Genomic DNA, 26,304 nt, shown 5'->3' on the forward strand with positions numbered 1-26,304 from the left:
CACTCACGAACGAATGGTCTAAACAGTTTATGGAAATAACTTTGAACATAACATGAGAAGAAATTAGCATGGTCGTTTTCTTCTTAATTTGAGAAAGTTTCCTGTACATTGACTCGTGTGACATGACCTTATACTGCACTTGTCACGCAAAAATGCACAAAATACAGCAAAGTTCTTTGCAAACACATAGACATTAATGCAATTTTAAAATGTCACATTTCGACGACTTAGTCAAAGAAAATTAACAGTCCTACTGGAAGAACTGTTTACGAGTATCACATTCAAATTAGGAAATATTAAACTTCTGCTTTGATAGAGTTTGAAGCGTTACAAACATTATGATAAGATCAAAGCAGTTGCTGCAAAAATGTTAACAGCTTTATGGCTAAACTACAAACAATATAATATTTGTAGGTAGTAGATTGTCATTCACATCAAATAAGAGTTTGAGCTATTTCTATAGCAGCTGTAGCGATAGATAAGCCAAGTTAAAAATACTACAATTAGAATTACGTGCAAAATCCTCTTGATATTTCATGAACATTTTCAGTTATTTTCTTGAGAAAGGTAAATTTCCCGATTACGAAACCTTAGCCCTATAATTCAAACGCTTGTTTATCAAGAATAACTTAAGAAACAATATAAAGGAAGCCTTTCCCATTCTTGCCACAGTTTGATCAGTACTGATAGCATATCGTTTCGTACAAAGGAAAAATGATCACTGCATTCCGAAAGAACGGGTATAGAGCCTGAAAGTTGACCCCTGGTGGCGCGCTTCTGGACCCCTCGAATAGGAAAATTAGCGTGTAAATGTCGGAGTTTTTCAAAAGTATTTATGGTACATTGATTTCTTAAAAAAAAATCACCCTCGGGAAAAGGCCTTTGTAAAATTGTTACTAGCATCTCAATTTATGGAAACTGAAAAATTGTCTGACGTGAAAGAGAAATATCGTGCCATAAATTGACCTCTCACTTCCGAAAGTCTAAAATACATGTGAACTAGTGGAACTCGGAACACTCGTACAAAGATGAACATTTTTTAAACTAAAATATCTTTTAAGGACACACATTTTTTCAACAAATTTGAAGTGCAAATTCTCTTTAGAAAAAAATATAAAATGGCTGTTGATAAAAATGTATTCAAGCAAGCCCGACTAAATCTAGAATTCATCAGATGTAGGTAGGTAAACCTTTGCGTCCTTATCATTTCGTTCTCACACAAGTACGCGATGTGAAAACAAACGTGATCGAACAAGGAGACCTAGGTATACGAAAATCCTGATTTGAAAGGTCGTAATCAAAATTCGTTTTTACCCATGTCCAACTGATTTCTCGTCTTTTTTTCTTGTGGAATGCCAAGATAAACTTCCTCCATGAATGTTTCTTGGAATGATTACAGTTTAGAAATCATTCTAGCAAGAGAAAGGGCAACCCCGTGTAAAATGCCCATAGAAGGGTCGCGGAGGGGTGCAGAAGCTCAAAGACAAAATGGCGTACTATCACTATCAGGCTCTACAGGGTGAGTAAAAAAAACCCCACCGAAACCCAAATGTCAGGACTATTGTTTTAGTGAAGTTCTGCATGGAGCACTTTCAAAATCTAGGATATAAAAGCCCAATTCACAAGCTTTCTTTTAAGACAAGAATCAGTCAAATCGCTTATGTACTTTTCAAGTTCCGGAATTTTAAAGACAACCACCGTTTTAAAGTTCTGTCCACGGATCACAACAAAATTGTCTCCTTTCAGCAAAACGAAAACAATTCACACACATCCCTATGTGATTTGTTTCCGTTTTGCTGAAAGAACACTTACCTTTTTGTGATACGTGGACAGAACTTTAAAACTTTAAAATCGTTATTTTCCATAAAGTTTTAATAGGGTAACAGTGTCAGTAAGCAACTTGGCGAATTTGAAGCTCATCAGTACTGAGGTTTGGCAAGACTACTTGATGATATCCGGAGACAAGGTAAATGCGCGCAATTTTAGGGTATAATAGTAGCCATTTTGAATCGTTACTTTGTCTTCATAATAATTCAGTCACTTATATGCTTTAGAAAATGTTATTGAAGTTATGATGTAAAAGTAGAATCACCAAGATATACTTTTCAAAAAATCAAAAAAAATACCCAAAATATGGGGTAACATATTCGCGACGGAGCCCTTGTCGATAAACGGTAAATTTCACTGTTCATCCAGATCGTAAGTTGACCTTAAACCTCGATCTTAATCATTGATCTCTACTTGTATCTCGGGTGGCGTTCCTCGTAATTCTGTGGCCGTTTTGTGGTTGAAATCTCATTTTTTGTTGGCAAATGGTTGGGCTGTTAATTATTTGAAACGCCATGTCTGGCATTCAACTTGGGCCCTACTATCGCCCGACCAACACATGAACGAGTGCCCGGTTATGTTGTTCACTTCTAGACGACTATTTGGCCCGGCAGCCCCACCGCACGCTTTTAGCCACAAAGTATACTTTTTGCTGTTCGTCCTTGACTTAGGAAATGGTCAATAACACCTTTACTCTTTTTGGGGGGAAACGGGAGTCAGATTTACAATTAACATAGCAACAGCGCTTGACCATGACTATGGTAAAAACGAGGTTGATTATATATAGAAACAGTGTGTACAAATGAAACAAAAGTAAAACCAACAAAAAGTGTGCGGCTAACAATACCAAAGCAAAAAAATTGTGTCGGACAAAATGGCGACATTTTGTTGGACCTTAAATCACGCACTGTGATTGGTCAATTTGTCAGGAGGCGTGGCTTACTGGATGTGTATATTTTTGTCAAGCTGGTCCTGGGTTCACGGAATTGGGGACGGGGAGGACAGGGATAGTGGGATGGCCATCTGGTAGGAGGAGTGGCTCCTTGTTCTCTTAGCCCTGACCTTTCTGATGACCAGGGTGATGAGGATGATGCCAATAATGAGGACTAAAGCAGCGGCAACGGCAATCACTGCAATAATCGATCCATTTATCCGGCCTAAAATAAAAACAAGAACCGGTAATATGTTATAAATTATACTTTTAGCTTTGCCTTTTTTTGTGCTAACTACAGCGCATCCCAAAATACCCGCAACCTTTTTTTTGCGAGGCTCTAGCGTCGGCGCGGAAACACGTACCGCCATTATTTTTACACCATTTTAAAGCTTGGAATCTGCGACCGTCCAGACGCCGCACGTCTAGCGTTACTTCCCCAAATTGCTCTATTTGTGTGATATTGTGATTTCACCAAATCATTGTTGACTAAGGATGTCTGTTTCACGCCATCGCCACGTCCATCCTGATACATGTAATAAAGTTGATATATTCATGTCCCTTTCGTGTTTTGCTGCCGGGGCGTACTACACAAACCTAGTACCCTTGACCTGGACACAGCTGAATATTTTCGGTACATTGCAAATGAATAATGGTCGAATTGTGTGTGCCATGTACTTGGCCTCATTGATTGCTAATTTCAGCGATTTCTTTCTTTATCAGAAAGGGCCTGTCACATTATATGCGCTCTCATAGGAGACCTTACGGCGACCATTTTTTCCCTCATAATTCTAACAATCGCAGCGAGAACGCAATAAAACGACAACTTTCTGTCTCAAAGAAGCTCAAGCTACGCTCATACTGCGCCATGAGCTCCGTGCGCAACCAAAAGAGGGCACCCTTTTACCTAGCAACGACGTCCCATGGGTACATTTCGCTGGTTGACGAGCACCGTTCCTTGTGTCTGTAACGCGCGTACACCAGGGGATTTGTTCTATGTACACGCAGTGGCCGTGCACCCCCAACTGTACTTCTTTTGCCGGCGAGGGGGTACTTGTGAACGGCGCGGATAGAGCTATATAAAATTTAGTATAGCTCTATGTACTGCGCTCATCCCTCGCGTACTATGCGCTCAACTCGCTCTCTATGCGCCCCTGTCAAGCCCAATTACTCGATCTAGTCGCTGCTGCTGCGCTGTCACTGCGCCCACACTACGCTCTGCTCGCTGTTGATACGTCCTGATAGCATGCCTCGCGCTCTCTATTCGACCAAAATACGCTCACGTGACGTCACTTGCATTTTATAAATACCACGACAAAACGGTCAATACGAAGACCAGTCTAAAAAGATTATTCTGTGTTCATCGTGGTCGAGTTACTTTCTCATGAAGACTACGTCCACTGCCTTGTTCCTATTTGCCTCAATGCCATTTCAATGTCGCTCGATTCACGCTCGCACAGCGCCCGAGTCGCGTCATTACGGCGCCCTGGCCAGAGCGCAGAGGTGTTGCGATTGTTTTGAGCAAATGCTGTTTATCAAGAGGACAGAAAATAAAACCAAGGATACAGTCCTTACCTGAAACCCGAGAACACTGTCCAGATGCAACCTCTTCCACTGTCACCTCACCCATTTGCAGGAATGCGTTAGTTACACCGGGGCTAGATGGGTCGATGTCCAGACTCACATATCTGGCCATCCGTGGCGTATCACACGTGAATACGTTCACGGCCCCGTCGTAAGACTGCGCCTTTGTGGCCGGTTGCCCGCACGGTTGGTTCTCAGCATAGGATAAGCCCAGACCGGCCCGTGCAACAGCAGCGGTGAAACGGTACTCGCCTTTACGAATGGGAAGAAATTGAACTTAACTTTGGAGAATGCAAGAAGGCCTTTGCAACACTCATGATGAGCCCTTGCCAATTGCAATAACTTGGCATCAGGACTAATTACAAACACACGTGGGTTTTTCAATTGGAATGGTAGAGGATCATGATAGTCTGGTAAGAGAAACTTAGGATGGTGGTGTTCTTACCACAGCAGCCTTGCTTGAGTGTGACTGTGATTCTGCCCAAGCAGTATTCACTGCCCAAGTCGACTCGCCACCACGGATGTGGATCATTCAAATCTGCAAAATGAGGAAAACCCCACTTCGTTTCAGAAGAGGAATAAACAAATGGGCCAGCCGGACTATTGTTATACTCCAAAAGCCAGAACCTGCAAGTTGGGATAAAAGCCTTGCTCAGGAACACAAAACTAATCAAAATCTTTCTGCTAAAATTCTATCTAGTAAAAAACCCCATATATTTATGGATATAAACACCAATTCGATCCCCTTCCTTTCGAACTTTAGTAATTCATCCAAAAATTGTATTTGCAGCCATTTGCATTGATTAGAATATTTTTTTTACGATTTATGATAATATGGCTTAACTCATACAAGATCTTACCAGTGTTTTCAGCGTATACATTATTTCTAAGGAACATTTTGGAGGCTACATCAAATCAAGAAACACATCCATTATAGATAACAACACCAATTCAAACATCTTCCTTTCAAACTTCGTGACATACTTTTTAATATCAAATGAACGAAACTCAGAAAAGATTTACCAGTTGCTGAAGATGTGTTGATATCGCCGTCAACAGCATTTTTTCCTGTATTTCCAGAATTGGTGCCTTGGGCAGTTGGCCTCCCAATGATAGAAAGAGCTACAAACCAAAATGATACAATGACTCTCAATACACAAGCACTCAGGGCATATACAGCAGACTAGGATGGGGATTCGACCGCAGACAAAATCAGAAATGTCAAGGTCAAGCTGTATTTCCCTTTTTGTTAACACACAAGAAAACAAGCAGCTAAGATCAACGTACAGCAATGACTGCTTGATCACAAAAACAACACTAACAATTGAGAAACAGGAATCACAAATTCACTCGATATAAACAGTAACAAACGAGCCTCAATTTGTAATGAGGTTTATTACATGTCACAAGTCAGAGAATTATTTGACAAGAAAAATCACATATACCTTCATACACAACCGGGACTTCCGTTGTCAAGATAAGTGGTGAACAGATGACTCCAGCATCGTCTGAGTGGCTACAGTTATGTTCAGCCCATCCTGCATGGGAGCAATCTGCAAGTGTACTTTCATCTCCTGAGCACTCAAGATTGTCCAGGACAATTGCTCCACTGCCAACGGAAAATTCAGCAGCAGCAGATACAGCTCTTAATGCAGATGGGAAACCGAGTTGATGACAGATGACAGTAGCATCAAGGATATCGAAAAGGTCATCACAGACGGTTCCCCAGTTACCCTGATAGAAGATCTCAATTCGTCCCTCGGTAGAGGAGTTTCCATCAACTAATCGAACACTGCCATCTGTGGAAAAAAATAACGATAGAAGAGCGAGTGCATACAAGAGCAACTAAGTTATAATCTATTACGATGATTTAAACGATCATTGGCAGTTCTTTGCAATCCCTTGATATCTTTTTTGGGGGATATCGCTGTCTACCTGCTCGTGATGATCCTGCTACGGCTCCATTCCGAAGTAAACTATAGACAGCATCAGAAGCTACCAACAAGTGATACTTGCACAGAATTGTCTCCTACCAGCAGTCTTTATGAGAAAAATACTCGCTGCTGGACGTCTGAGAACAAAATAGCCAATCCAGACTAAAAAGAAGACCCAATGGTGACCAACTCCAATAGATGCGATCGTATATTCCTGGGCAGAAGTACATAAACTACATCTCATGTGCGACACTGAAGAGTCACCAACATTCTTTTCTAGTCCATACAAGTCCGGGACTACTTCAGACATTTCGTTTGTCTCGCAAGATCTGTCATCCAAATGGCAGCGCTCTGTCCTTCAGCAATTAAACAAATCCCATCATTGCCCAATAATCATCCGCAGCAGTGAGTCAGAACATCACATTTCTTTTGTTGAACACGAGGCGTTAGAATTTTAGAAAGGCTGGGAGAAGTTTTGTGAGCTCATTAACTCCCTAACAAATAATTTACCATCGCCACCGCGCAACAAATCCTCAGCATACATCGCCTTCACAAACATGCTAAATAGAAAAGCCACTAATCTCGCGTAGCAGAAGAAGACTGCATTCCATGCTAGGATGAGGATTGCGAAGCCACTTTCAAAGATAGCTTCAACTGTCGACAAGCAAGCAAAAGCGAATGCCTCATGAACAACAACCAAGCTGGCTTAAGGAAAAATCGCTCAACCACTGACCAAATCGTAAGGGTTGTACCCAAAACGAATCAGCCTTCCAGAGAAAGGAAAAGTATGGTCTAGTTTCAGTAGACATATAGTGCTGCCTATGACCCCAATATTTGGCACCATGAATCACATCTGTAGCTACTACAGATGATACCAGATTTGAAACTGGTGAAATTAATTATGACACTGATACAAGATCGCGCATTGCCTCTGGAAACACACGCAGGTGGCGAACGCAACAGTAAGCGAAAGCTCAAAAACGGTCTTTAACAAGGTTCAGTGTTGGCCCCTACACTATATAGCATCTACACATCCGACATGCCCCATACCAGCTCTGCACAGTTTCTTTACGCCGATGATTCAGCTCTAGGCTACTCTGACAAAGAGCGTGACCTAGAGGCAATCAGCAAATACTACATCCTTTAGCATCTCAAACTCGGCCTAGGGAAAACTGTTTGCTCCGTCTTGCACCTTGCTCACAGAAAAGCCAAACTGGAGCTGAACATCTTCCTCGATGGTGAAAGAGTCAAGTTCGAGCTCCACCTAGTCTATCTTGGCATCACCTTAGACATAAGTCTCACCCTTGCAGCCCACCTGGAGAAGGTGAGCCAATAAATGGATGCCAGAATTAATCTGATCAAGAAACTGGTTGGTTCCGAATGGGGCGCTGACTTCAAGACACTCCAGATTTGTACTCATGGCTCTTGTTTACTCAGCTGGTCAGCACCGAGTATGCCTGCCATGGTCCTAGCTCTCACACAAGGAAGGTCAACGTAGCAATGAACCGTGCTATGAGGATGGGGCATTAATACCTACTCCTGTTGACAACTTTCCTGTCAGCGCTGGAATCCCTCTGCCTAAAATCAGACGGAACCATAAACTCCTGCAGCTTGCAGCCAAATCAGCCCTGCCAGGCTCCGTAGTGCCCCCTGTTCCATCTAGCCCTGACCTACAAAGACTCGAACGCAATCACTTGGTCACATGCACAGGTTCTCTGATGGACTGCAACCGTCATCCTGGGTTGAAGACACATGGAAGGCAGAATGGGCGAATTCTAATTCCAGGCTGAGACAATACATACATTCGCCAACCAACTTCCATGTCAAGCTTGGGTCCAGTTGAATCGCGTCCGGTCTGGCTGGGCAAACACACGGTACTTAAATAAAATTGGCCTGGCCGAGACAGATACATGTCCATGTGGCTCTCATTACACACTTGAACATATCTTTGAGGAGTTTGTAGTTCACAAACCTCTCACAGGACACAGCGGCATCAACACCCTCGATGCTGATTTCATCACATGGCTTAATGAAAAAACCACTGCGATTCACTTTAAGAAACCTTCACACGAACGATGACGAATATGGTTTTTTTTAATATTCAAGATATACACATATAAAAACCCAAAAAACTTGGTATTCCTAGAACTCAGATCTTGGCCAACATTTGTTGATGTAAAACAGATTACTCCAGCATCTTCTGAGATGCTAGAGTTAATGTAAGTTACCGTCTTACCAGAAACCAGAGAACACTGTCCAGATGTAACCTCTTCCACTGTCACCTCACCCATTTGCAGGAATGCGTTAGTTACACCAGGGCTGGATGGGTCGATGTCCAGACTCACATATCTGGCCATCCGTGGCGTATCACACGTGAATACGTTCACGGCCCCGTCGTAAGACTGCGCCTTTTTGGCCGGTTGCCCGCACGGTTGGTTCTCAGTATAGGATAAGCCCAGACCGGCCCGTGCAACAGCAGCGGTGAAACGGTACTCGCCTTTACGGTGAGACGAATGGGAAGAAATTGAACTTAACTTTGGAGAATGCAAGAAAGCCTTTACAACACTCATGATGAGCCATTGCCAATTGCAATAACTTGGCATCAGGACTAATTACAAACACAGGTGGGTTTTTCAATTGGAATGATAGAGGATCATGATAGTCTGGTAAGAGAAACTTAGGATGGTGGTGTTCTTACCACAGCAGCCTTGCTTGAGTGTGACTGTGATTCTGCCCAAGCAGTATTCACTGCCCAAGTCGACTCGCCACCACGGATGTGGATCATTCAAATCTGCAAAATGAGGAAAACCCCACTTCGTTTCAGAAGAGGAATAAACAAATGGGCCAGCCGGACTATTGTTATACTCCAAAAGCCAGAACCTGCAAGTTGGGATAAAAGCCTTGCTCAGGAACACAAAACTAATCAAAATCTTTCTGCTAAAATTCTATCTAGTAAAAAAAACCATATATTTATGGATATAAACACCAATTCGATCCCCTTCCTTTCGAACTTTAGTAATTCATCCAAAAATTGTATTTGCAGCCATTTGCATTGATTAGAATATTTTTTTACGATTTATGATAATATGGCTCAACTCATACAAGATCTTACGAGTGTTTTCAGCGTATACATTATTTCTAAGGAACATTTTGGAGGCTACATCAAATCAAGAAACACATCCATTATAGATAAAAACCCCCATTCAAACATCTTCCTTTCAAACTTCGTGACATACTTTTTAATATCAAATGAACGAAACTCAGAAAAGATTTACCAGTTGCTGAAGATGTGTTGATATCGCCGTCAACAGCATTTTTTCCTGTATTTCTAGAATTGGTGCCTTGGGCAGTTGGCCTCCCAACAATAGAAAGAGCTACAAACCAAAATGATACAATGTCTAAATACACAAGCACTCAGGGCATATACAGCAGACTAGGATGGGGATTCGACCGCAGACAAATTTCAGAAATGTCAAGGTCAAGCTGTATTTCCAAGTTTGTTAATACACAAGAAAAAGTGCAGCTAAGATCAACGTACAGCAATGACTGCTTGATCATAAAAACAACACTAACAATTGACAAACAGCTAGAATCATAAATTCACTCGATATAAACAGTAACAAACGAGCCTCAATTTGTAATGAGGTTTATTACATGTCACAAGTCAACGCTCACGAGTCCTCCAGTCCCCATGCAGTCATTTCACAAGCTACTGGAATTAACTGTGACAAAAGCGAAGGCCTTTAATGTTCATCCGCTATTTACTTTTAACCAGACTTGTGAACTAAGTTATTATTCACTCGCGACAGGACTTGTCGCGGCTTATCTATGTGAAATACTCGGCCATAACGTCACCTCTGATGCCTAGGCCCATAAAAAGATCTCCATTTGTTCAAATCCTCCCATGTCACATGCAACAAATAGCAGCACATCCAAAACTTGTGGCAAGAAGGAACCACAGCCTGCTATTATCAGATATTCATTCAGAGAATTATTTGACAAGAACAATCACATATACCTTCATACACAACCGGGACTTCCGTTGTCAAGATAAGTGGTGAACAGATGACTCCAGCATCTTCTGAGTGGTCACAGTTATGTTCAGTCCATCCTGCATGGGAACAATTTGCCAGTGCACTTTCATCTCCTGCGCACTCAACATTGTCAAGGAAAATTGGCCCGCTGCCAACAGAAAATTCAGCGGCAGCAGATACAGCTCTCACCGCAGATGGGAAATCAAGTTGATGACAGATGACAGTAGCATCAAGGATATCGAAAAGGTCATCACAGACGGTTCCCCAGTTACCCTGAAAGAAGATCTCAATTCGTCCCTCAGAAGAGGAGTTTCCATCAACTAATCGAACACTGCCATCTAGGGGAAAAAACAGTAATACAAGAGCAAGTGCACACAAAAGCAACTACACAATTTTTACAGATATTCAGATGATTTAAATTATCATAAGCTTTTATTTTCTGGTGTAGAACTACCTTGAATAATGTGAAATCTAAAACAAAAATGTGAAAACAAAATAACAATACAAGAGCGATACACACAAGAGCAACTACACAATTACAAACTATTCAGATGATTGAAACGATCATAAAAAATTTTCATTATTAACTTTTTTTTAAACATTCAAGAGACACAAAAATAGCTTCGCATTCATGAAACCTCTAACTGGGCCGACAGTTGCTGATATAGAACAGATTATACTCCAGCCTCGTCTGAGATGCTGGAGTTGTTGTGAGTTATCTTCTTACCTAAAACCGGAGAACACTGTCCAGATGCAACCTCTTCCACTGTCACCTCACCCATCTGCAGGAGTGCGTTAGTTACACCGGGGCTGGATGGGTCGATGTCCAGACTCACATATCTGGCCATCCGTGGCGTATCACACGTGAATATGTTCACGGCCCCGTCGTAAGACTGCGCCTTTGGCGCCGGTTGCCCACACGGTTGGTTCTCAGCATAGAATACGCCCAGACCGGCCCGTGCCACGGCAGCAGTGAAACGGTATTCCCCTTGACAGTGATACACATGGAAAGAAAATGAAATGAACTTTGGAAAATGTAAGAAAGTCTTCATAATAACCAGGAGCCTTTGCATGTTGCAATCCATAATATTGGCATCGTGACTAATAACAAACATAAGTGGGTTTTCACTGTCTTTAGAATTAGATCCTCTATGATGAACAAATATTTAAAATTAAAAGTCAAATAGATTTTAAAAAGCAAATATCCTTCTCAAGACCTAAAGATGATCTTTTAATACGGTGGCGAATAAGTGGATTTCTCCGGGTTTTTTTTGTCAGAACCACCACCTAAAAATGTATAAAACATTTCAAAGTTGCACAATATTTCAGTTGACAACTGGGGGGGGGGGGGGGGTCAAATAGAAGAATATTTTTCAATTGCAAAGGTAAAAGATAATTATAAACTCTGTTCAACGAAAATCCCGATGGTGTTGTCCCATACCACAGCAGCCTTGTCTGAGTTTCACTGTGATTCTGCCCAAGCAGTATTCACTGCCCAAGTCGACTCGCCACCACGGATGTTGATCGTTCGGCTCTGCAAAATGAGGAAACACCAACTGCTTTTCAGACGAGGAATTAACAAAACAAACAGCCAATTGTAGTTACTCCCAAAGCCAAAACCAAAACCAAATCCTACCCATGGGAGTAGGCGAGTTGAGGTACAATTCCTTGCTCAGGGACACAATACTAAGCAGACTGCTAGCTTCTATTTCCCTGCGTTTTCAGCAGATACCTTGTTTCTAAGCAACACTTTGAGGCTACATCAAATAATGAAACATACCATCCATTTATGGATGAAAACATCAATCCCAACCTTTTCCTTTCCAAACGTGAATTCTTGACATACTATTTATTATCAAATTAATGAAACTCAGAAACGATCTTACCAGTGACTGAAAATGTGTTGATATCGCCGTCAACAGCAAACTCTCCTGGATATTGATCATGACTGGTACTTTGGGCAGTTGGCCTCCCAATGATTGAAAGAGCTACAAACCCAAAAAATACAATGTCAAAAGAAATACCGAAACAGTCGTAGAAAAATGAACACACAGGGAGACCGAGGAAATAGGCCTATTGAGAAAGAACATCCAAGTTATGAGTATGGACCAGAGGTATATACTGCAGACTATAGTGGGGATTTGACCACAGGAAATTCCAGAAATGTCAAGCTCAAGCTATATTTGCCAGTTTGCTCACACATAAGAAAAACCGCAGCTATACAGCCATGACTGTGTTACCATAAATCTAACACTAATAATTGACAAACATGATTCATTAATTCATTCGATGTATACAGTAATAAACAAGCCTCAAATCAATGTTGAACAGTATTCACAAGTTCATTACATGATCCTCACAAGTCCATTCACAAATCACTCATAATTATCCAGTCCCGCGTCAGGTCACAAGCTATTCAAATTAACTGTGACAAAAGTTAAGGCCTTTAATGTCCATCCCTATTACTTTTAACCAGACATGTGAACTAACTTATTATTTACTTGTGACTGGACTTGTGATGGCATAAATTTGTGATAGACTCAACCACATCGCTCCAGAAAGAGTTCCATAATATCAATTCCCCTACGTCACCTGCAACAAATATCAGCACATCCAACAATTGTTACAAAAAGGAACTACATTGTATTTAAGCTTGTTATTATAACACTTTCTTTCAGAGATAATTACTTGACGAAAAAAAATCCATTTACCTTCATACACAACCGGGTCTTCCGTTGTCAAGATAACTGTTGAACAGATAACTCCAGCATCTTCTAAGTGGCCACAGTTATGTTCAGTCCATCCTGCATGGGAACAATTTGCCAATGTACTTTCATCTCCTGAGCACTCAAGATCGTCGAGGAAAATTGGGCCACTGCCGATGGAAAATTCAGCAGCAGCAGATACAGCTCTCACTGCAGATGGGAAACCGAGTTGATGACAGATGACGGCAGCATCATGGATATCGAACTGGTCATCACAGACAGTTCCCCAGCTACCCTGATAGTAGACCTCAACACGTCCCTCAGAAGATGAGTTTCCATCAACTAATCGAACACTGCCCTCTGTGAACAAAATAACAATGCAAGAGCGAGTGCACAATAAAAAAAAGTATTCAGACGATTTAAACGATCATAAACATTTTTCAATACTTCAATATTTCCTGTGTAAACATTCAAGAGACCAAAACAAACACCTCTAACTGGGCCGACAGTTACTGATATATAACATATTAGACTTCAGCATCTTATGAGATGCTGGAGTTAATGTGAGTTATCGTCTTACCAAAAACCGGATAACACTGTCCAGATGTAACCTCTTCCACTGTCACCTCACCCATCTGCAGGAGTGCCTTAGTTACACCAGGGCTAGATGGGTCGATGTCGAGACTCACATATCTGGCCATCCGTGGCGTATCACACGTGAATATGTTCACGGCGCCGTCGTAAGACTGCGCCTTTGGCGCTGGTTGCCCACACGGTTGGTTCTCAGCATAGAATACGCCCAGACCGGCCCGTGCCACGGCAGCTGTGAAACGGTATTCCCCTTGACAGTGAGACACATGGAAAGAAAATGAAATTAACTTTGTGAAAAATTGTAAGAAACTGTTCATAATATTTGGGAGCCTTTGCATTTTGCAATCAATTGGCATCAGAACCAATAACAAACGTTAGTGGGTTTCACTGTCTTTAGATCCTGTATATATTTAAAATAAAAAAGAAGGACCTGAAAACCAAAATGTTCTGAAGACCTATAGATGATCTTTAAAATGAGTGGACTTCCTCGCTTATTCTTGAGATCTATCACCTATACATTTATAAAACATTTCACATTTGTACGTTTCAGTGGACAACTGCAGGGGTCAAATAGAAGAACTTTTCCAATTGCAATGGTATAAGAACATTGTTCTCTCTGTTAAAAGAAAATCATGATGGCGTTGTCCCTTACCACAGCAGCCTTGTCTGAGTGTGACTGTGATTCTGCCCAAGCAGTGTTCATTGCCCAAGTCGACTCGCCACCACGGATGATCGTCCGACTCTGCAAAATGAGGAAATGCCTATAATGCTGCCTTTTAGACGAGGAATTAACACACACACAAACTTCAGACAGCCAATTGTAGATACTCCCAAAGCCTAAGCCAAAACCAAATCCTGGGCAGATGCAAATGAGGTAAAATGCCTTGCTCAGGGACACCAAGCAAACAGCTGGCTTCTATTTCCCTGTGCTTTCGGCATATACATTAATTTTAAGGAAATTTGGAGGCTACATAAAATTACACGACACATACCATCCATTAATATATAAAAACATCTATTCAGACCTTTTCCTTTTTAACGTAAATTCAATGAAATGAATGAAACTCAGAAAAAAAATCTTACTAGTGTGTGAATATGTGTTGATGTCGCCGTCAACAGCTAATTCCCCTGGGAATGGACCATAAGTGGGGCTCCGATAAGTGGTGCTTTGGGCAGTTGGCCTCCCAATGATAGAAAGAGCTACAAACCAAAATAATACAATGGCGTTAGAAATACTCGAACAGTCAGGGAAAGTAATGAACCCAAAGGAGGACCGAGAATATCTAGAGAAAGATCATAGTAATGGGCATCGGCCAGCGGTATATTAATGCTTACTACGAACGGGGATTTGGCCACAGAAAATTCCAGAAATGTCAAGCTCATGTTGTATTTACCAGTTTGCTCACACACAAGAAAAGAACAACATACAGCCATGACTGTCTGACCATAAAACTAACACTAATAATTGATAAACATGATTCATTAATTCATTCGATGTATACAGTAATAAACAAGCCTCAAATCAATGTTGAACAGTATTCACCAGTTCATTACATGATCCTCACAAGTCCACTTACAAATCACTCACAAGTCCTCCAGTCCCAAGTCAATTAAGTCACAAGCTATTCAAATTCACTGCGACAAAGGTGAAGGCATTTACTGTTCATCCCCTAAACCAGACTTGGGAATTGACTTATTATTTACTTGTGACTGGACTCGTGATGGCATAAATGTTGTGAAAGACTCAACCACATCGCTCCAGAAAAAAAGAGTTCCATTATCATATCCCCCACGTCACCTGCAACAACTAACAGCACATCCAACAATTGTTACAATAAGGAACTAATTAAGTTTGTTATCATAAAGCTTTCCTTCAGAGAAGTACTTCTAGCATTACATTAGTTAATATCAGCTTTCCAATGAGATATCGAACAAAAACAAATCGACCCAGTAACCAATTAAATAATTTCAAGTTTTGAATTAGCGAAAGTGTTCAGTTTGGACTCCAATTATCACATCTTACTAATTATCTAGATGATGGGGTCGATGCCATATTAGCATGAAGTGACATTCAGAGATACCAATTCTTTGCATATTGCATCACATGCACAGTGGAATTAAGATGTGCCTGTAGGCTGCACACGATCATAACGCTGTAAATTACTGCGCGCGAGCTCATTCATATTTTCTGATCCCAGTGGTAATTTTGAATTATGAAGTCCATGCGGCCTAAAACTGGGAGTGATTACAGAAATAATAATGGAAATCAATCACCTGTGACTGGTGGCTTCAAACTCGGGCGATTTTGTTTGTGAAAAATCCAACTTGTGGGTCAATTCAGGGTCGGATCCAGATTTGTCGCGGGGGGGGGGGGGGGTTCACGGGGGGAATGTTCAAATTCCAACCTGTTAAAGATTCAGTTCAGTGGCGAAAAAAACGCGTGCACAACCTCCATAACAATGTGTTCTGTATTTCCAAAAATCAGTCAGTCATCTGATCGTCCGAAATAACTAGGCCCTACATTATTATTATTATTATTTTGTTCTTATTAATGACAGCAATCCAGACGAAATCATTTCACAGGGGGTTTAGTATACCAGTAGGATATTTAATCAAAGTAAACTTATACTAGTAATTTAGTAGGTTAAATTGTAAAGCACAAGTTTCTACCATGAACAGTGCTATACTATAGAGTCAGAACTGCTACATTATCCCCCTAACATGGCGAGAAATCGTTGCCGCTTTTCAATAGTATGGGGACACGTCTGGTCTAGCGGTGGAGCACAGGATTCGTGATCGAAAGGTTGTGGGTTCGAGCCCCACCATGGCCATGCGTGTTGTGCCCTTGAGTAAGGCACTTCACCTCAATTACTCCTCTCAACCCAGGTGTTAAATGGGTACCGGCATTGGTTCAATGCTGGGAAGGTAAAAGACTCGCTGTGGAGGAGGTGTGGCGATCCCCCACAGCAGCATACGAGTCTGGCCCAATCGCTATGAAAGAGAGATGGGCGCTCCGTTCCTGTGAATACAGGTTCGTCCCCTTTACCTTTTTTTTCAATAGTACACTGAAAACAAGGCCCGTCAAAAAGCCCTAGAGAATCATGTGGGCTAATTACTAAAGGGCACAATGGGGGTAGCTAGATTACCCGTTCTGAAGGTTTCACCTGTCACCTGGCCTCCGTTAATTAGACAAAAAAGAGCGGGGGGGGGGGGGAGGGGGGGGGGACACCATTATGTTAAGGGGCGGTGTTCAAAGTGGACGATCGAGGGCACTATCGAACAAAAGGTGGCGCTGTTCATGGCGGCACAACTGCCGACGTTGGCAGGACTTTAAAAAGGGGGCACTGTCAAAACGAGTGTCTGTGATACGCATGCAGCATGCAAAATAACACTGCGTCTTGATCTCCAGATTCTGACCATTACCCGATTCTGAACATCTGATCTCCAGATTTTAAACATCGAAACCCAAGTGATTTTTTTCGAACTTTCACTTGGGAGGTAACACACTGAGTATACAGTGTTTGAACGTCGGTGAAGGGCGAGACCTAATTTGATTTATATCACCCCGACGCAAAATTCAATCTTATAACAGATTCTGACCACTCAGCGGGCGCCTTCAATCGTGTCTTCGGTGAGCCGACGGCGGTGTGTTTATTTGCAGCACATGCATCGTCAACGGTCATGATTATTCAGCTAGTTCGATGTTTATTCATGAGCAAATAATGACGTCACACCATTGCGATCAGAAAATCATGCATGTTCATTAAAGCATTTCAAAGAACGGCTTTCGTCAAGATGCAACAGTGGCCTAGTGGATGGAATGAGCTATGAATCACGAGATCTCTGGTTCAAACCTATGTCCATTTTCATCATTTTTTCTGTTGGTTGGGATAAGTTAATTGAAGGGAAAATACCACGAGAACCTAAGTGTCTTCCATTCACACAGCGTGATAAATATTAATGTTAGGGTGCGTGATGTGATTGACCAAAAAAATGGCCGCCACTGACCAATCAAAAGCTGGGCCGAATTTCTGCTCTAAATGACGTCACGACTTCTAAAGGCGTCTCCAATTGGCTGGCGCATGTGGCGCATAACATTTACATGCTCAGATATACCTGCTGTATTCAACCAAAAACTGCTTTCCCTCCACGTATTCGTGAAATACTGATGGAAATGAAGGAAAGAAGCAAAGGGAAAGAGCTCCGCCTAGCATCAAATAAGGCCAAGACATCCCTCTCACTTTATCGAATTTGCAAACACTGACTGGCAGTGTTCGCTTCCCCTACCCCACTTTTAAAACCCATCCCCTCCGCGCACCAACCTCCTAAAAAATTTTTTTAAAATAATGAAAATATACTCCCCCAAAATCTGTGATTCCGCCGGTACGACATGACATGTAGTTTCGAACCTATGGTAGGCTTATGTTTTTCATAATCCGAGAACAGCTTTTTTCCAAATTAGTTTCCAAAAATGATTCACCATGTGTTCCAAATATTATGCAGCGCAAAAGGCCTTCATCAAATTACATTCAATTCACTTATCCATGATTCATATATCACACGTCAAAACACAACAGGTGTTTTCTCAGTCTCTTCATACACTTATCTCTCAGATCATACGCTTTGTCAGGCTGTATTGAAAGGTATAACTTGCTAAGCACGTCAACCCACCTATTCTTCTTGAATTGCAAAAAGGTCTTTTAATCCTGCGTATCTGTGGGGAGGCAAAGGAGACTCCCCCTCCCTGCCGACATTTGAATTGTCCCCCTCACCTTATACACTTGTTACCTTATACACTAAATTACGAATTTACCATTTCTTTGAAAGTAAAATTTGTGGAAAAGCCTCAATCAATTAACTTTCATTTCATTATTATGTGGGCAGCGATCCCTTAGGATGGTGATGATATTATATGGTCACTCAAATTTATCCAGGACACGACCGGCAGTATTCTCCATGTGCATAATATCGATTTTCTAAAAACTCAAAATATAAATCACACGCCAAAAAATATGATCTTGCCTTGCCATTTCGTTCGCATATGCAGGGTCTACATGTATACTTCATATCAACGTGCATTGAACAGGACGGTGATTAGATATAATGCACTTGCGAAGTTTGCGTTTTCTTACAAATTAAAATTGAAGTAAAAGCTGTTTGCGGTTACCAGAAAACTCATTAAGGATTGTTAGTTCCATCTGCTTCAGGTCCTGCATGGACGATACAGTGATAAGTATCTTTGAGCACTGAGTCTGTTTATTTGTCTGGACTTTGCCTGCCTTAAACATCCGTATATTGACACGCAGCAATAAAGACAACAATAATACTATTACAAAGAATTATGGCAGGGGCGGACATTGTGAAGCAATACATTCGGCAGAGGGAACCCCCGCCCCCTTTTGTGTTGGTCACTGTGATGCCGGAAGTTTTTTTTGGAGACATCTTGGGGAGGGTGTTAGGCAACCTCGTCCCCAGTGCTTACTTCATTTCCAACCTGGTTTCCAATAGTAAACCCTGGATAGGAAACTTTCTTCCTGTATCCTGATTCGATACCGCAATTGGCTAGTAATGGATTTTTATCGTGTACTTGGTGTTATTATTCACAACGTGCAGTACGTGTTTTCGCGATCATTTGTCCATGCCTTCTCGAAAATACTAATTTCCTTTCCAATATGGTCATATTAATAAGGGAATAACAGTGTGAGGGGCCGGTCTTCACTGCGTGATAATGACCGGGTGTGGGGGTGACCGCTGTTAATGGACCGAGACGAAGTCGAGGTCCATTAACAGCGGTCACCCCCACACCCGGTTATTATCACGCAGTGAAGACCTTTTAAACGAAATAAACAGTTAAAATGCTCCAATTTTGTGACTTTCTTTCGGTAATATTTCCAGACTTTTTTGTGTTCATGTTCATGGGCCATATTTTAGCTTAACAGCTATAACGACGTAAACTCAACAGAAACTGCTGCCGTAGCGAAACAAATTACAACAATGTTTTCATATCTTTACCTGATGGAGGAAGCTGAAATCTCGTTTACACATTCCTTGTGTCCGGAATTACAAAGATGATTGGTTTAGGAAAGGTAAATATGTCGATAGGCGAAGTGTTTAAAGAAAATAAATCGTAGATCTACGCTTTCGTCGTAAACATCATCAGTATATACTGCACTGCTGTACGATGTCGTTTCAAAACTTCCTTACGCGCGCGCACGCACGCATCCCTAGCAACTGTGTTGCGTACGCGCGCGTCAGTCTCACGCGATGGGGGTTGAGCGCATGTGCAGTGCTCTATTGTTACAAGCTACCGCAGGACTGTTACTCTATTTTGACCAATCATTGGCTTGCATGGCTGAACGGGGCTTGATCAATGCTGGTTCAGGGGCCATTTATTCGCTTGATCTTTGAAGCCGGTCCATTATCACCGTTAATGACCGGCCACGTGATCGAGTCTCGATTAATCAGAAACCATCAACTCTCCAAGGTATTTATTAATATGAAATATGATACTGCATGTTGTCTCGATAAAATCGTAACAGTTTAATTAAAAAAAAAAATCGGTCCTTACTGGATCGGTCCATTGAACAGAGTGTCGAATTTTTAATGTGGCAGTCAGTTCGAGGTGGGTCAACTCGATAAATTACGGGCAACTTTTTTTCTCCAAAATTTAATGCTCAAAGTTCCACTCCGTACTTAGCACTCAAGTTATTTTAATTCGATATTAAAAAAAAAACCTAGTCATTGACACGAATTGAAAGAATGTATTGAAAATGAAAGAATGTATGGAATTGTATAGAATGTAGTCGATTTTCATATTCAAATGCAGACAAAAAACAAACAAAACGAAAATACTTTCTGGAAAAAATGAAATGTCAATAGAGATATTAATGAAATTCGGCAACTTGACAGAAATTCTTAAGCGCTCAATTGGGAACCTTGTGGATAACACCGCATCAGGCAACCCCATCCCCGAACTTTTGCTTGATTTCAAGAAGTCACCTTTTCAAATTTCGGCCCATAAATTCGGACGTTGACATTTCTTGACATTCCAAAATTAAGGAGGTTCGTCAATATCGAGGTTTAAGCGCACTACGTATTAAGAAAAGTGGAGGGGAAAGTTTTTTTTTTTTCGTAGGGCCTCCCACATTCCCTGGGACCAGGGCCTGCCAGCAATCTGGTCCTATTTCTCCCGCGGTTTTTTTTTTAATTTCGCGCGAAACACTGTCTTCAAAAGCTTAATAAAGTTTGTTCCCATGATCTCGGAAAGATGGAATGCTGAGGAGATATTTGACTCGTATCTCGAGAAGACGTCTTTACCTGATAACGTACGAATCTATACGAAAGGATGATCTTCCGCGGATGATCACTTTAAACTTCGGATCCGTAGTCTACCGACTAAATCGCTGCCGCTGTTGTATATTTAAACAATTGCGAGTGAATAATAAGCTCTGGCCGTGTGGCAAGAAGTCTTGTATGAAAATCTTGCATGAAATCGATCCAAATGATCCCTGCCAGAGCTTAAAAATGCGACGCCGATGGTACATATGGAACACCATACACTGCAAAAACTGCAGTGTTAAATTTACACCATTGGTATCTATATAGGACCATCTGGTGTTAAATTTTACTGGTGTTGTCCTATATAGATACCGAATGGTTTTAAATTAACACTACATTTTTTGCAGTGTACTGTTGGTCAGTTTTCGGGACAGACAGACAGACAGCTACAGACAGACAGACAGCCCGCCCGACAGACAGACAGACAGACAGACAGACCATCCGACCGACCGACCGACTGATCGACCGACCACCAAGTGACATGAGGAAGCTACTGCCAGAAGTTAAAAGAGTCAAGAGAATATACTCGACATGGAGAATATTCCAATGATTGCAGGTGCGATATATCTCACTTAATTCGTACTCTTCTGACGTGTGCCGTGTAACATTATCTGTGGTGTGATCTGCAGGAACATCATATTACAATGATAACGATAACAATTATAAATCCTGTTTGAAAGGTATAATTTGTGGGATTCGTAAAAAAACCCTCAGTCTAATGACTTTCATTCGATTTGTCTATTGATTGTTTTAACGTGGGCGGAGTTTCCTTGCCAGGGAAAGTTGAGACCCCCCACTCCCAGTAGTTTTTGTTGGTTGACGCAAATTACAAGGTCTTACCCCTGCCATCCGCGTGCGCATCAATTTAATAACTAGAAAGTATGGTATAAACAATATCGTTTCAAGTTTATACAAAAAAAATTATCTCTCAAAGGGAGCGATGTATTTAATTTCATTTGATTCAGATGTCACTACCCGATGACATTAAAAAAAAGGAGGTGGTTGTCTCGATTTTGAGACGGGCTTCTCACATATTCTTTCTTCTGCCCATGTACTATGGCACTATCGTCAGTCCGATCGACTTCAAAACTTGGTAGACACTTGGACCACCACCCGAAGATGGTTCGTGAATATTGTTTTCCCGATGGCGTCATCGTGTTTCAAATGACATTACATTAAAGGTGCCTTTTTGAAGCCCTATATCCTCTGAAGTAAAAGTAAAACATTGATGGCGTCATCACATGTCATTAAAGCGGAATTTTTCTAAGGCCTATATCTATAGACTTATAGTTTCGATTTGGTTGTATAGCTTGATAAGTACGTTCCCCGGGATGTCTTATGGGTGAAAATTGAGGTGACGTCATGATGACGTCATCACACGTCATGTGACGTCATCTTAAAGGGGCATTTTCAAATGTCAATATGAACAGGGGTAGGTACATAGACAGGGAAGTGTTATAGATAAAAATTGATATTACGTCATAATGACGTAATCACATGTTACATAATGGCAACTTAAAATAATATAAGCCTACTCCTATATCTTGGGATCGGTCCATCTGTTTTGGCCTCAAATGTTACATATCTATAGATACACATTTATTTTTTCAAGTAATGTGACGAAAAATTACGTACTTTTCTTGTTATGACGTCATTAATATTTAACGAGGAAAGTTGGAGGCCACCATATCTCAACAATACAATATAATACATTGAAATGTGCGTGGTCAACACTGAGCCCAAAACTGTAGATGACTGTCGAGATATCGTACCTTAATTTCGAAAAATATGGTCGACCTAAAAATGGCACTTATGAAAGAAAGTATTTTGAAAAAATAGAGACTTGCATGTTTTACCTTCCGTAGTCAGTAGAGTCGAATCGGTAGTGGCCACTCGGTCGATCGCTGAATCAGAAGTGGATGATTGACTAGTCGTTGACGATGTAGTTGTAAGTGGTCGATCGATTGTGGATTCTGTTGGTTTCGTTGCAGTTGAAAATGATGGTGACGATGACGATGATCCTGTGAAAAAGGAAAAAGCTTACAGAATCAGGTAAAACAGACATTACAATCATAGACAACTATTGCAAAAGTAATCATTCTCCATGCTCATAAAAGTTACCGGTGGACACGGTATATCTACAATACGATAAGGTATGGCTACAGTTCTTTGCACACTGCATTATGGCCAGAAGATATGCCTCCTGGAATGACAAGGTAATGTGACCCTCGTCAAAGTAATCGGAAGTGTCAATTGTGAGTTGTAATTAGTCATATCTCACGAATTCACGATTAAAATGTGTTGATACTTTATATAATCAAGAAGCAACATTCAAAGATCATCCGATGAACAATTTTGTCATCGTGACGTCATCAGGGGTTACGTGACATCAATTTAAAGATTCATTTTTTTTAACAGTCTTATAACTATAGATTTATTTGACCGATTGGCCTCAAATTTGGTGGGTATATATAGACAGGGAATATTATAGATGAAAAGTTGATATGACGTCATAGTGAGGTAATCATATGTTACGTCATAGTAACTTAAAATATGAAAACCTACTCCTACATCTTGGGATCTGTCCAGCTGTTTGGCCTCAATTGTTACATATCTAGAGGGCGACTAAATTTCTTTTTATTTTTCAAGTAATGTGACGGTAAATAACGATGTTCCTGTTATGACGTCTTGAATATTTAATAAGGCATTTTTTTGGCCACCATATCTCAACAATACAATATAATACATTGAAACGTACATGGACAACACTGTGCAGAAATCTGTAGATGACTGTCAGTTGTACGTTAGTTTCGAAGAATATGGTCAATCTAAAAATGGCACTTGTGCAAGAAATTATTTTGGCAAAACAGAGGCTTGCATGTTTTACCTTTCGTGGTCAACAGTAGAGTCGAATCGGTGGTGGCCACTCGGTCGATCGCTGAATCAGAAGGAGATGTTCGACTAGTCGTTGACGATGTAGTGGTAAGTGGTTGATCGATTGTGGAGGCTGTTGGTTTCGTTGCAGTTAAAAACAATGGTGACGATGATCCTGTGAAGAAAAAAAACCTTACGGAATCAGACAAAACACAGACATTTGCAAAGACAATTATTCCCACAGTAATCATTCTCCATTGAAATTAAAGTTACCGGTGGCCACCATATCACTCCAATACGATAAGCTTTGTTTTAGTGAAGTGTACCACTTTCAAAATATAGGATATGAAGTCCCAATTCATAAGCTTTCTGTTAGTACAAGAATCGTTCGAATCATTCATGTACTTTTTGTCCTTAAAGTATGACGTCAGCATTAATATTAAGGTAGGCGTATAACTTTGGGAACGCCAAGTTGTACCACCCCTATAGAAACAAATCTGGGTCATTCTATAAATTTGGGGTCCACTTTTTTCCCGTCCCTGTTACATCTGACATCTATGATTGTATAATTCTGATGCACTCCTTAATGCAGTCATCCTCCAAGAGTGATTGTGAATAGCAAACTACCTACCCAACAAATAAACAATCATTTGAAGTCATTCTTAATGATGCTTAAATGGCAAATTACAGAGTACCAAGGTAACAGGGACGGGAAAAATGTCACACTTTGGACCCCAAATTTATAGAATGACCTATCTCCATCTCAACCATACCTGTTTCCTGCGCGTTGCCATGGGCACAGAAGACTAGGAGCAGGTACCAAGTTCCCACAAGCCACGCCGCAAGCGTCGACCCGAAAGGGCCGCCCATCTTTGTACTCACAACCAACACAACAGCTTTTGGGAGTTCACAGTTGGAAAGCTTACGATGAAGCTCACAGAATAGTCAAACACTGGTTTTCACGGAAAGACCTCTGTGCCTACATCGATAATGGCTGGCAGAGGGCACTTGGCAAGCTGAACTCATATAGCTGACCAATAGGCGAATTGGGTGGAAAACAAAATGACTGCGGACTGTGATAAACACCCTCCCATTCGGAAATCCAGTGATGATCACAATGACATCGTTTCAAAGTTGACTCTTCTCTTATACTCACGGTGATATCCAGGTCCCGGTGTAGCGTGAATATCCGACTCCATGAAATGTGGACTCATTGGTAGTACTGCGCACGCGTGAGTACAATACTATGCTATTTTTAGGATCGTTTCGGGAGAGTGACCCGTCACGTGCGAGGGATCAACCAATAATAGGGAAATAGGGGTCCGATTTTCATAGGAGTCGGATTTTCATGTGACACCGGTACTTCGCTTGCACAACCAATCCAACATGCGCCGGAAAGTCTGAACCTGCGCGCGCATGTGCACGTCAATCGCACACTGGTATACAACATGCACTTCCGCACGCCAGTTACATTCAGCACGCAATGTACGGAAAAGTGCTTTCGTTTATTTGCAGCGTATGCATAACTCGCTCGGTAAACTGAACATTCATGAGATCGGACAGCGCATTTTCGAAATTCTTTTTCCTGATAACGTGTCTTTAGTAGAAAGATTTTATTCAAAAGTAAAGTTGAAAATGCTCATGCCTAACTGATGAATGAGATTTCTGAAATGTTTAGGAACTATTCTGAAAAATATGAGGATAGAAGTTTTGCCGTCAGCGAAAACTGTCATTTTTTTCTGTGTAAAACGAAGTCGGGCAGAATATTACAATTGACCCATCGCGCGCGGTAGCTGTGAAATATTAAGGGAATAACAGTGCGAGGAGCCGGTCTTCACTGCGTGATAATAACCGGTTTTGGGGTGACCGCTGTTAATGGACCGAGACGAATTAATAAATACCTTTTTAACGAAATAAACAGTTAAAATGCTCCAATTTTGTGACTTTCTTTCGGCGATATTTCCAGACTTTTTTGTGTTCATGTTCATGTGCCATATTTTAACATATGCGTGGTACCCTATCTCTTCAATAAGCGTTGTTATATACACCACAGCCGGGCCCAGGCTGCGCTGGACAACGTCTTCATTGCGTACGCGTACGACGTCCAGGGTTTGGACTTCTGCTGCCGTAGCGAAACAAATTACAACAATGTTTTCATATTTTTTACCTGATGGAGGAAGCTGAAATTTCGTTTACACATTCCTTGTGTCCAGAATTACAAAGATGCTTGGTTTAGGAAAGGTCAATATGTCGATGGGCGAAGTGTTTAAAGAAAATAAATCGTAGATCTACGCCGGCTTTCGTCGTAAACATCCTCAGTATACTGCACTGCTGTACGATGTCGTTTTAAAACTTCCTTACGCGCGCGCACCCATAGCAACTGTGTTGCGTGCGCGCGCGTCAGTCTCAGGCGAAGCTGGTTGAGCGCATGTGCAGTGTTGTATTGTTACAAGCTGCCGTAAGACTGTTGTAAACTTGGCCAATCA

General features: G+C 41.3%; 1 protein-coding gene across 1 annotated transcript; it reads right to left on the bottom strand.

The window, feature by feature from the left end:
- Positions 1–1,977: 1,977 nt before the first annotated feature.
- On the bottom strand, positions 1,978–24,923 carry LOC119732293 (deleted in malignant brain tumors 1 protein-like). Its single transcript, XM_038205753.1, has 20 exons — positions 24,592–24,923; positions 23,832–23,993; positions 22,801–22,965; positions 21,517–21,567; positions 14,690–14,806; positions 14,259–14,348; positions 13,596–13,856; positions 13,022–13,375; positions 12,197–12,298; positions 11,752–11,844; positions 11,038–11,298; positions 10,295–10,648; positions 9,552–9,650; positions 8,975–9,067; positions 8,513–8,773; positions 5,788–6,141; positions 5,366–5,464; positions 4,788–4,880; positions 4,334–4,594; positions 1,978–2,984 (listed from the first exon to the last, which is right to left on the bottom strand). The coding sequence occupies exons 1-20, from the start codon at positions 24,686–24,688 to the stop codon at positions 2,806–2,808; spliced, it is 3,546 nt and encodes a 1,181-aa protein (XP_038061681.1). The 5' UTR covers positions 24,689–24,923; the 3' UTR covers positions 1,978–2,805.
- Positions 24,924–26,304: the final 1,381 nt, after the last annotated feature.

This window comes from Patiria miniata, unplaced genomic scaffold (genome assembly GCF_015706575.1).
Source record: "Patiria miniata isolate m_02_andy unplaced genomic scaffold, ASM1570657v1 HiC_scaffold_24, whole genome shotgun sequence".
In the NCBI taxonomy this organism is placed as follows: domain Eukaryota; kingdom Metazoa; phylum Echinodermata; class Asteroidea; order Valvatida; family Asterinidae; genus Patiria; species Patiria miniata.

Coding starts and splice junctions, on each gene's coding strand:
- LOC119732293 (XM_038205753.1), bottom strand. CDS start 24,688: ATGGGCGGCCCTTTCGGGTCGACGCTTGCGGCGTGGCTTGTGGGAACT. Junction 11,299..11,751: donor ACTCAGACAAGGCTGCTGTG/GTATGGGACAAC, acceptor ATCACTGTCAAG/GGGAATACCGTTTCACTGCT. Junction 4,595..4,787: donor ACTCAAGCAAGGCTGCTGTG/GTAAGAACACCA, acceptor CCATTCGTAAAG/GCGAGTACCGTTTCACCGCT.